This window comes from Diabrotica undecimpunctata, chromosome 8 (genome assembly GCF_040954645.1).
Source record: "Diabrotica undecimpunctata isolate CICGRU chromosome 8, icDiaUnde3, whole genome shotgun sequence".
Taxonomy (NCBI): domain Eukaryota; kingdom Metazoa; phylum Arthropoda; class Insecta; order Coleoptera; family Chrysomelidae; genus Diabrotica; species Diabrotica undecimpunctata.
Genome location: NC_092810.1, coordinates 21,979,262 through 21,991,705, shown reverse-complemented (window position 1 = coordinate 21,991,705; position 12,444 = coordinate 21,979,262). Strand labels below are relative to the sequence as shown.

At 34.0% G+C, this 12,444-nt stretch overlaps 2 protein-coding genes across 2 annotated transcripts in view; both read right to left on the bottom strand.

Moving 5' to 3' along the window:
- Positions 1–12,444, bottom strand: part of LOC140447263 (roundabout homolog 1-like) — a 711,862-nt gene that overhangs the window by 656,325 nt on the left and 43,093 nt on the right. The gene's annotated exons all lie outside the window — the stretch shown is intronic.
- On the bottom strand, positions 10,504–10,989 carry LOC140448725 (uncharacterized). The gene has a single exon (XM_072541837.1). The coding sequence runs from the start codon at positions 10,987–10,989 to the stop codon at positions 10,504–10,506; it is 486 nt and encodes a 161-aa protein (XP_072397938.1).

Below are 12,444 nucleotides of genomic sequence, written 5' to 3'. Positions count from 1 at the left end.
CATACAAGATTTTCCAAAATGGAAAACAGAAAAACCCACATTTCATGCCCAGAGTTAATAAAACACTATAACAGTTATATAAGTGGTGTGGATTTGGGAGACATGTTGATAGCTTTATATGGAATACGCTTATGGAAACACAGGTGGTATATGAGCATTTTTTCTCAAATTATAGATATATCCAATAATAATGCTTGGCTACTATATAAACGTGTTGCAAGCATTCTACAAGATAAAAAAACAGTCATTCCTTTGAAAAAATTTAGAATTAAACTTGCCAAAAGTCTACTGCAGGCTGATAAAATAAGAAGAGGACGTTCCAGCAAAGAGCAGCTACCACTACCTTCCAAAAAAATTAAAAACCCGGTAAAGCCTAGACCCCAAGATGATAACAGATTAAACCATCTGAATCATTTTCCAGTATACGGTGCAATGGGCATGTGCAGAAATTGCAAGAAGGGACAAACTGCCATATTTTGCAACGAGTGTAATATTAGACTATGTTTAGTGCATAACAGGAATGGTTTTATGGATGTTCACATTAATAAATAAATATTTTTGATTACATTTTGATAGTTCTTATTCATATTACTTGTTCTTCATAATTTGGCAATGTATGATATGCTATACAAACCTATTTTTCGGCCTATTCGGGATGTTTACTCTGGTATATAATTCAAATTTTTGACATATAGATGTCATATTTTTTTGTTGTTGTTATAGAATATTTGTGGGCAATGGGATAAGACAGGAAGATTTCCTGAGTCCTCTACTGTTTAACCTGATTATGGATAAAATAATAAAAAAGTAAGAACTAAAAAAAAATACCAAATGGAAGAAAAACAACTTAAAATAATCTGCTATGCAGACGACGGAATACTACTCTCTCATAGTGAAGATGATTTACAACGTATGCTGCACCAATTTAACATAACCGCAAGAAAATTTACCATGTTAATTTCCCCAAAAATGACAAAATGCATGGTTACAACAGCAAATTTACTCAGATGTAAATTGGAGCTCGAAGGTCAGATAATAGAACAGGTGATGGAGTTTAAATATCTAGGCATCACATTAACTAGCTACGGAAAGCTCAAAACTGAAGTGGAAGATCAAGTGAATAGAGCAAACAGAGCCACAGGCTACCTAAATGAAACAATATGGAGAAATAAAAATATCGGGAAAGAAACGAAAGGCAGAATTTACAAAACAGTCATCAGACCAATAACATACACGGCAGAAACAGGACCTGGCACAGACAGGACAAAAAGAATGTTAGAAACAGCAGAGATGAAAACACTTAGTAAAATTGATGGTAAGACACTATGGGGCAGAGCTAGAAGTACAGATATACGACGTAGATGCAAGGTGGAGAACATCCAGAACTGGGTAAGAAATAGAAGAGTAGAATGGAACGATCATATAAGTCGAATGACAACAAATATAGTAGTAAAGACGGCAAGAGACGGTTCCCCAATAGGAAGACGATCAGTAGGAAGAACACGAAAATGATGGAACGAGAACTTACTGGAGGCACACAGCAAACTTACCAATTTTGAGATTTTTAGATTCAAAATTAAACTTTTGCCAAGTTAAGGGATAAACGTTTCCACGAATTGCCATGTTCGATTAACACTTTATCATTATTATTATTGGCGAATTTTTCGTTAAAGAAATTTGATAAGCAGAGTGAATCTACCTTTAGTAAGTGACAAAAATCGAAGGAGTGCAGAATGATATGCTTCAACATATTGATATGTTGAATGATAAATTTCACTAACATGGTCAATATTATTACGCTTATTCATAGTTGAAGACTGTTTGAGAATATGACACATCTCAAGGAAAGTTCGATTGAAATAATTACTTTGAGTGGCCAAAATTTCTATACTCTCAAAATCAGCCTGATGGTTTGTTGATAAAACATGTGTGGATAAGGCACACGTGTATTTAGAACAATTGATTGAGAAACAAGGCGTCGTTTTAAGGAACAAACCAGTTTGTACAATGTAGGACAATTCACAATCCTGAACAAGGGACTCTATAGACTACATTGGTTTTATCTTGTTTAGATAAGGTAGTCTTAGTGTTGGAGAATAACTTTCCTATAGACCTGACATTCTTTATTTCAATCTTGACAAGCACAATCCGAAGAAGCCTTAACATGTTGTAAGTAAATGGCGGGAAAAAGGTAAAGAGCAATAAATTTTAGATGTAATAAGAGAACTTTAACAGATAGCACCTGGTGGAACAATAGAATGAAGTAATAAAGCATCTGATTCTCCAACATCCGGAAAGGTTGGTGTATGTCTTCGATATGAAACAGTGAACAAATACTTATTAAAGAGACAAGGAAGATATGAGTTTTGTAACAAAATATCATTTAACATTAAAAGGGAATCCATTGTGTGAAGAGCCTATGAACTCTAAAACTAAGACATTGGAATAGGTTATGTTTAGGTATTTTATTAGGTATCAAGTAAGTGTAAAATATATCACTTAGTTCCAAATGTATGTATTTAAAAACAATGTAGGGTTTTACTCAATAACTATTTTACAACTTTATGAATATAAAGCCACTGTACCATTAAAAATCATCTCTAAATATTGACATTTTGCTAATAACATTTCAAACATATTTATGAGTTTTTTGTTGATGTATTTTGAGCGAAATGATGAATTTCGACTTGTTTGCTCTGCCAAACTGATTCTCAAAACGTAAATACTCAATAGGACCGTCATTAGTCCGTGTATTTACTGTTACTAATCAAGGTTAAAATTAATTTGAAATTCGACAGTTCAATCTACTGATGGATGATGATTTGATTAGTTTTGATGATTAGATTTTATAATGGAAAGTTTCTCTGTTTGGTTTTGTTGTTCTGATATAAAGGTTACTATGAAATATATTTATGTGTAGATAAATTGTCGATTATGTAAATTAAATAACTATTCTCACGTTAATGATAAAACATATATAGGTAGGGGAGACCGGGGTTAGTTGTTACACGGGGCAGGTTAATTTTAATCAACTTTTAACTTGATGATGGCAGCACGAGATGGCACTTTTAACTCGACGTAGCCAATGCGGTACATACCTGACTACATCTTAACGACCTTTGGTTAGTGTGGTTTAAGGCTTTGACGTAGACCGACCATTTTTGTGTTTTTAGTAGCATTCAGTAATTTTTCCGACATTGTTTAAATTTTTGCTGCTTATATTTTTACAAGGTTAGCTTTATTATTGTCTATATGTACAAGATTAAATATTTGGGATTGATGACTAATTACAATATATTTTTAATATGGCGTCCTGGGGTAGGTTGTTACTGTAACAACCTGCCCCATCTTAAGAAATTTGTGTGTAGGTTTATTAGTAACCTAGATTTTGTTGTAAATAAAATTGTGAATTTTTAATAGATCAGAATGAGAACCTACAAGAAAAAAACTAAGCGTGGTGAAACGACACAGGAAATCATTATTGCTACAGCCGTGCCGGTGTAGTTTCCAAGAAGGAGGAGTTCTGAATTGAGTAGGGGCCTTCAGTACTTCTTGGAAAACACACTCGGAGGGGGGTAGTTCTCAACCTCAACACGGCGCGTCCCAATGGCTGATAGGGAACGTCCTACAGATATGTGGGGCAGGTGTGAATAAGGCTCTGCCAAATAAACACCCGCGGATCAACTGAGAGCATGGCATAGGGCAGCTGCTATGTCATTACAGGATCGGAGCGGTAGAGAAAATCTCTTTACCGGTCTGATACTGAATAATCACAGGCGGTAATTATGATTTAACCGGTTGTGACACTGCGAAATCACCGAATGTTTGCCGGTATAAGCAAACCCACACTTACTGACCAACTGCTTGGGGCGGATGAGTTGGTAAGTGGAAGGGCACTCTTTTGTCCTGAGATTGAGAAATCGATCTCAAAGGCGGATGAACCAAGATCAACGGCATAAGGATGCAGAAGGCAAGGAGAAACCACTGCATTAAAGATCCCTAAGAATTCTCAAGAACAACCACAAATGGACGTGAAATCGAGACAAAAAATTGTTAAGAACGATAAAAGTACGCAAGACTGCATACCTTGGACACATACTGAGAAATAATAAATATAGTCTTCTGCAGGTCATCATGCAGGGTAGAGTCGATGGCAAAAAGGGAATAGGTAGAAAGAGGAAGTCATGGGTTCGAAATATTCGAGACTGGACAAACATGACTGTAGACGAATTATTCCACGTTGCAAAAGACAGAGAAGCTTTTAAAAATGTGGTCGCCAACCTCCGTTAATGGGGACGGCATAGGAAGAAGAAGAAGAAGACAGCAAAGAAGGTGATAGAAAATGAAAGACCTCTTAGAGCAGTAGCGGATGAATACAGGATTAATTTTATGAAGCTTCAGAGATACGTCAAAAAGATCCAGAAAATTGGGCTTGATAGTGAGTGTAGTAAAATCGTAATTTTTTTTCAATGGAACATTGAACGAGGAACATTGGTGACAATGTGTCATTGTTTTGACTTTGTCTTCGTCAATGTTTATTTTTCCGCGGAAAAATTATCGATTATTATCCTGGATGGATGAGACAAAAGTGGAATTACTAGATAATGTGAAAAATTTTCATAAGAATATTAAATGTTTTAAGGAAAGTCCAGTATTATTAATACTGGACACTCACGATTCCCATTTGTCGGTTGAGGTAATAGATTATTGCAAGGAAAATGGCATTGTTCTCTTGACCTTGCCTCCGCATTGCTCTTATCGATTGCAACCTTTGGACAGATCGGTGTTTGGACCATTAAAAAAATTATTAGCTGTCAGATAAATGGCTGGATAAAAACTCATTCAGGAGTTACAATGACAATTTATAACATTCCATCAATTGTTGGAAATGCTTTGCCGTTAGCTGTAACTCCAAAAAATATACAGTCCGGTTTTCGTGTAACTGGCATTTTCCCGTTTAATAGGAACGTTTTTACTGATAAATATTTTCTGCCATGATCCATTACAGATAAACCTGAGCCGCAGGAAGATATGGAGCTTCACTCACAAGCAGCCACAAAAAATATACGAACACCACCAAGTACGCCGCCACAAGTTATCAACAAGGAACCAGACCAAGATCCACAACCTTCAACTTCTCGCGCTTTAGTTACAGGACTTATTAGTCGTAAAGATATTCGTACTTTACCTAAAGCTCAACCCAGAAAGAATACTGCTCTTCTCTTCTTTTTCGTATTTTTATGTATTTGAGTTTATTTAATTCCTTAACAAATACAAATATTGTTTGTAGCAAGTCAAAAATACATAGTACATAAAAAAAGGAATATAAACCGTGACTTAATATATCTCAAACAAGAACACATATATTAAACAGAAAATAATTTATAGCAATGTCACGGTAAGCAGTTCAGTGCATGTTCTGCAATGAGTCACATATTTTTCTGAACAGTAATAGCAATATTATGGAAGATTTTTTTTATAACTTTTCCGAAACTATTACAGCTTAGCTGTTTAATAATTTTTGGTAAAATATTGTAACAGTTATAATTATTAAGACAATTTTTATCTGAAAGACGCAATCTACAGCGATTTGTTCGTAAATAGTGACAGTTTCGCAAATTGTGAACGTAAACATCAGACTGCTTTATCAAATGGGCCCATTTTCAGAACTTGAAAAATCAACAGAGTAGGTAGCGGCTTAATTTTGAATTTAATAAAAAGGTCGGCAGTATTCTAGAGAACTAACCCCTGCTAAATCCTGAGAGCTTTCTTTTGCATTCTAAAAATTTGAAGTGCATTTGTTGAATTGCCCCATATGATTAATCCATAGTTTAGGAGAGAGTGGAATAAAGACAAATATGTCATTTTTAAAGTTTTAAAGTTGACAACACTTGCTAGTTGGCGAATAACAAATAATGAATTGTTTAGCTTGTTCTTTAATTGTGAGATATGAGCCTACCAGTTCAGTCGATTATATATGGTTATTCCCAATAGTTTAACAGTCTCTTTGTTATCTAGATCATTATGTAAATTTTATCAGAGTTCAGTGTCAAATGTTATGTTTGTTTGCAGCAAACTATATGCTAGATTTAATAGAAACTTCCTCATAATACATTTTTAAATCATTAATTTTTCCTGATATAACGTATGTCGTATCATCTGCGAATTGTACGGATTTGTACGGAGATATGAATTTAGGCAAATCGTGGAGATAAATAATAAACAAAAGAGGTCCTAAGACCGAACCTTGTGGGACTCCATGTTCTACGTATAGAAAATCGGAGAGATGCCCTTTAGACAGTACTGCCTGGTGTCTGCCCCATAGATAAGAAGTTCTAAGCTTAAGAGGGATACCTCTGATTCTATAATAATTTAATTTGTGGAGCAAGATGTCGTGTCAAACGCAGTCAAAAGCCTTCGACAAGTCGCAAAGAGAAATTACTATGCGAGTGCCGCGTTCAAGCTCCTCAATCACCTCGCTCACATTATATACCGCGTTCGTAGTAGAACGAGCACTTCTTAATCCATATTGTGAGTTTGCTAAAGTAATTATTAAACTAAAAATAGGAATAAAATTGTTGTTTGATAATGTTTTCATCCCTTTCCCAAAAGTAGAAACAATGTTTATGGGTCTGTAATTGTCAGTTTTCGAAGAATCACCTTTTTTGTAGATAGGTAGAATGCTTGTCAAATTTAACGTGATACTTGGCCGATTTGAAATTAGGCTCCACCCACGATGCGCATTCGACCACAACACAATTCGTTCTTATTATTTCTTGGCCCTTCGAAGTGCAAGGTACTTGTATAGTCTGCGACAAAGTTTTTTTTATTTTACTTATGTTTAAAGTTACTGTGTGTTGAACAAATATCGTATTACAATAGATTTGACTTTTTAAACAATTATTGTTAAGTATTTTAAATTATAAACATTGATTTTCATTCAAAATTAGAAGGCAAAGTCTTGTCTGGACAAACGAGGGAGGTAATAGCAAATGTAACTATTTTTATGCAGAGAGAAGCGATGCAAAATCCGCATGTTAAAGATTTTAAAAAAGTTCAAGAGCGTGCTTCCTTAGCAACGGGAGTAAGTATAGCCACTATACAACGGATCTCTCGTGAAATGAAAAATATAGAAGAAGGGCTTCTACATCATTTTCGATGCCTAACAAAAGAATGAGATCTGCCAGAAAATCCAACTTGGGCGATTTTGACAAAGGTTTACTTCAACGTATAATAATAAATTATTATGTCACCCAAAAACGAGTTACTACATTGCGACATATAACAAAAAAAAATAACGAAGACAATATTTATATAGGGTCGCATGAAACTTTGAGAAAAGTGATGAGAGATATGGGATTTCGATGGAAGAAAGCGAAGAATAACAGGAAAATCCTAATGGAAAAACCCGATATAAAAGTGCTCCGGAGAAAGTTTCTCAGAAATATTAAACAATATAGGGAAGAAAATCGGCCCATAATTTACATGGATGAAACGCATGTTTGACCTTTAAATTTGATACGAAGTCTGAAGATTATCATCGCGAAATGAACTATAATAATTATTATAGAAAATGGATTCATGAAAAACTTATTCCTAATATACCAGCCCGTAATGTATTGGTTATAGACAATACCACAATGTCCAAGCGCAAAACTGTCCCACTATGGGGTGTAGAAAAGACGAAATGAAGGAACGGTTAAGACAAAAGAACATTTCCTTTTCAGACGAAATGATAAAAGCAGAATTATATAATCTAATAAAAATTCACAAACCCAGAAATAAAACTTATAAAATAGATCAAATTATGAACAATGCAGGTCACTCTGTCTTAAGACTACCTCCCTACCACCCGGACTTAAATCCAATTGAGTTAGTGTGGGCTACTCTAAAACAATATGTGGCAAATAAAAATGTAGATTTTAAATTTAAAAATGTTGAAACATATTGTGATGAGTTTTTCTGCAAATTTTCTTAAGATGAATGAAAAAAATATTGCGAGCATGTTATTTCTTATAAGCGTTATTATATCGAAAAGGAACCAGCTCTAGACTTAATTGTAGACGATTTAATAATACATTTGCAGGAAGATAGTAACACTGATAGTGTGGATTCTCTAGAAAATAGTAGTTCGGAGGCAGAAGACGAACCTTAATTTTAATCGTGTCTTTTGTGGTGAGATATAAATTAAATTATCTCAAGTGTCTTGTGTAGTCAAGTAATTTGTATCTAAAAGTAGTATTAGACATGAGACTAATCAGTGAGTTTGAGAGTCAGCGGCACCGAAACACCTTTCTGAAGGACGCGTAAACAATTTACTGTAACGCAAATGTAAAGCTTTCATCTCTGCCAATATTCCTCTTATAAAATTACAGAACAAGACATTTATAGAAGTGTTCGAAAAAACTGCCACTTCAACATGACTGAATGGTCAATACTAATGAGTCAAATAAAATATAATTATTAGAAGAAATTTTTTACCAAGTAACAAAAACAAAATATTTTGTATTTTGAGAAAAATTTCCGAAGGAAAAATTGAAACGTCAAAATAACATACAATATAGACATATATCATAGAAGCTCCATTAATAAATAAGGTCACTCTCCGTAAACTTGTAGTATGAAGTGTACCAACGAGGCGAAGAGACCGAGCGCATTATGTATCTCTTTTCCTCCGAATGCGTTCTCACTTAATTTTCTACGCAAGTGGACAAATTTGTCATGTATCACCTTAAATTTGAGAAGCTGTACTTTTAAGTATTTTAGTAGTTTCGGAAATACTCCAGTTGATAGAATTAAATTAATAAGATAAGTGAAAGGTGTTTGGTAATTTTTTTTAAATGTGCTGTTTTTCAATGTGTTTCCAGTAAGTTGTTGTTCCATCTTTTTGGAGTGATTGTACATGGAAATTAATTAGATCCTCCGTTGCATGCCGATGGGTAAAATAATTAGTTATTGTATATTTCTCTAAATAAATGTAAAATACATTATCAGTTAAAACGGTATTTTTGTTTGTATTTAACAGTGCTTGAAATATTGGGAGAATTTGCTTTTAATGTTTTCAGCGGACAGTTCAAGTCAAAACTTTCATTTCTAATCCAAACTAGTCGCAGACTCGTGAAATATACTACACAACACCATTGTGTGGTAATTAAGAAGTCGATCTGCTTAACAACATTCTAAGAAGAATATGAAAATAAATTAGTTTACAATACGTTAATTACAGAAATATTTTCAGTACAAAAATAAAGTGAAATTTACATACATTATGCAAATATATCCTAAACGTTTCTTGAAACACCAATGAATAAAAACAAAACAATCAGCCTGCTGGCGATATAATAAGTAACAATCACTTTAGCAATAGTAGCCATCGTATCTTGGCTGCAAGTTATTAAAATTGATTGACCAATTAGTGCCATTTAAGATTAAGAAACCGGCAAAATTAGTGACCAAACACGCCGGTTTAATCAACAAACATCTGAATAGAATAAATCAATTAAATGAACTTGGTCAATACAGCTTGACACAAATGACAGTTGACTTTTAAACTTTCTTTATTTAAATTGTAAATGGATTACTTCAAACTGTTAATATAATAGACAAATAATTTTGTTACGTCCAAATACTAGTAGGCCAATCAAATATATAAACAATCAAAACGTCAGACTCATTATTTTGCTTATAACTTAAAAATTTGTCTATTTAGAGATTTGACGGCATAATAAATTAAAATCGGATGATAAAAAAAAGTTACTGCAAAATGAACAACAAAATCGCCGTTTTTGAATATTGTTAATACATTTTTTATTAATTACTAAAATTTCTCTAAATGTACCTGAACTTTAGAGTCTTACTGTATTTGAATTGTATGCAAAAGATGGGCCAGATCGGTTGAATGGTTTCTATTCAACCAATCTGCTTGATGTTTATAAGCATAAAAAGTGCTATTTACTATTAAATCATTTTGTGTACACTTACTGCCAAAGAAAATCCACAGCTACACCCTCATCTTTATTACAAAATTCTGTCCAGTCCCTTACTATATGGTCCGAGAGAACTGGCTTCAGGTTCCCTTCCAATAAATCCACCTAATTTCCAGTCCGCGGGCGTTTCCTTTCGTTTACTAATTCATGCATGTGTTTAAAAATGGTGTCACCACCATTTTTAAAGAGTTCGACAGGAAGATTGTCCAAACCGGGGGCTTTATTATTTTTCAGTTTTGAAATGGGTTCTCTAATTTCTTCTTCTGTAGGGGCGGCTCTTGAGCATTTTAATCCATTTCAGGCAAATTAATTTTTATTTGGTCTTCTTCACGACTGTGGCTAAGCAGTCCTTTAAAATGATTCGCTTACCTGTTTAGTATCTGTTCTTTGTCACTAATTATGGAACCATCTCTGTCTTTACATGCTGTTATTCTGGGTTTAAATTGTTTTCTGCAGCTGTTTATCTTCTGGTAGAATTTTCGCGAGTCTTTTCTATTGTGGTGGTTAACAATCGCATTTAGAGCGTTTTCGTATGGCTGTTTTTCTGTTGGGTAATGGATCTACATTCTTTGTCAAACCAAACTTCGTTTATTTTAGCCTGGTTAGGTTTTAAAAAGCCTTTAGCCGCTGTATGGATAGCTTCCTTGCATTTGGTCCAGTGTTCTTCTATGCTTAAATTTTCGTCAATTCTTGTCAGCTCTACATTTAAAATTTTCCTGTAGTTATCCCTAGCTTCTTCAGATTTTAGCACGTCAGTATTATATTTCGTAGATTTTGTGCTCTGGCCCTTCTTAGTGTTTGATATACGAGCCCTGAGTTTTGTTCTTACAAGGTAGTGGTCAGAGTCTATATTAGCACCTCTACATACTCTTACATTTAGTACGTCCGAGAAATGTCGACTATCAATTAGTATATGGTCAATTTGGTTTTTTGTTTGACCGTCTGGCGATTGCCATGTGGCTTTGTAGATATTTTTGTGAGGAAAACATGTACTTACTACCATCATTCCCAATTATGCTGCGAGTTCAATCAGGCATAAACTATTTTGGTTGCTGACAGTATGAAGACTATGCTCGCCGATCGTGGGGTCGGTAAATAGTCTTTTATTCGACTTTAGCGTTAAAATCAGCAATAATAATTTTTATGTCGTTGTTCTGACATTGTCTGTAAGTGCTTTCCAGTTTCTCGTAAAATATGTCATGCTCCTCGTCTTCTTTATCTTCAGCATGGATATTGATAATGCTGTAATTAAAGAACCTGCCTTTAATTCGGATTCTACATATCCTTGGACTTATTGGATCGAAAGCTATGACTTCTGATTTCAATCGTTTATTCAGTACGAATCCCACGCCAAAAATGTGATTATTTTTATCTCAGCTGTAGTAGAGAGTGTCTTTTTCTTTTTTTTCTAGACTAGCACTACCTATCCACCTGATTTCTTGAAGTGCTATAATGTCTGCTGAATATTTATTAAGTGTATTGAACAGACTTCTTAGTTTACCTGCACTATACAGCGTACGCACATTCCAAGTAAATAAACCAATATCATTAACCGTATCATTAACCTTATCTCGCTTGCCAAGTCGTCGACAAAAAATCCGTCCGGCTGATTGTTTTGAATTTTCCGTAACAGAAGAATTTTTACAGGAGGGGGTGTTAACCCACTGCCCAACCCCCAACCTGGAGGACCAGAACGAATACGGTACGAAACGTATAATTACAGAGGAAATTTGCAGATTACGATATTGTTTACAGAATAAATAAAAAAAACCAAAAAAAAATAATTAAATTCTATTTATTATTATAAATTTCAAAATGTTTATTCATCATCATTGTCTTCCTCATCGTCTTCATTTTCGTCTTCATTATCGTCACCATATCTTTCTCTCCCATTTTGTGTATTTTGTTCCAAAATACAGAAATGTAGTCTAATGACGTCAAATCTCTGAATAGACAAGTTTGTAAGTTACGAGCAAAATAATGAGTTTATTGTTTCAATTGTTTCTTTAATAATAGTTCTACTAAAAAATGGATGAATCCCTAGATGAGAGACTTTTTGTAAAACCTCATACTGCACATTTCAACTGTCAAACCTTACTATACAGTTGTGTCAAGTAAAAATCTAATTGGCCTATTAGACGGAAACTGTTTTGAACGACAGTTCTAGACCATTGTTCTTTCACTATATAGAATGGTAAATACAGTAATAAAATATAATCTCGTCTATATTTTTACCTTTCTTTTGTATCAACAACCATAAGTATTCTTTGTATAAAAGCAGTTTATTAAAAGATACGGCTCGTAGAAAAAAAAAACTAACTACCATCAAATGAAATTAATAACCCATCGCCTACACACTACAAAACGTAATGCTAAGACAAGAATTACCCAAATAATGGAAAGTACATTTTATTTTTCAACACTTACCATTAACGCATACCCATAAACTCACGCTGGT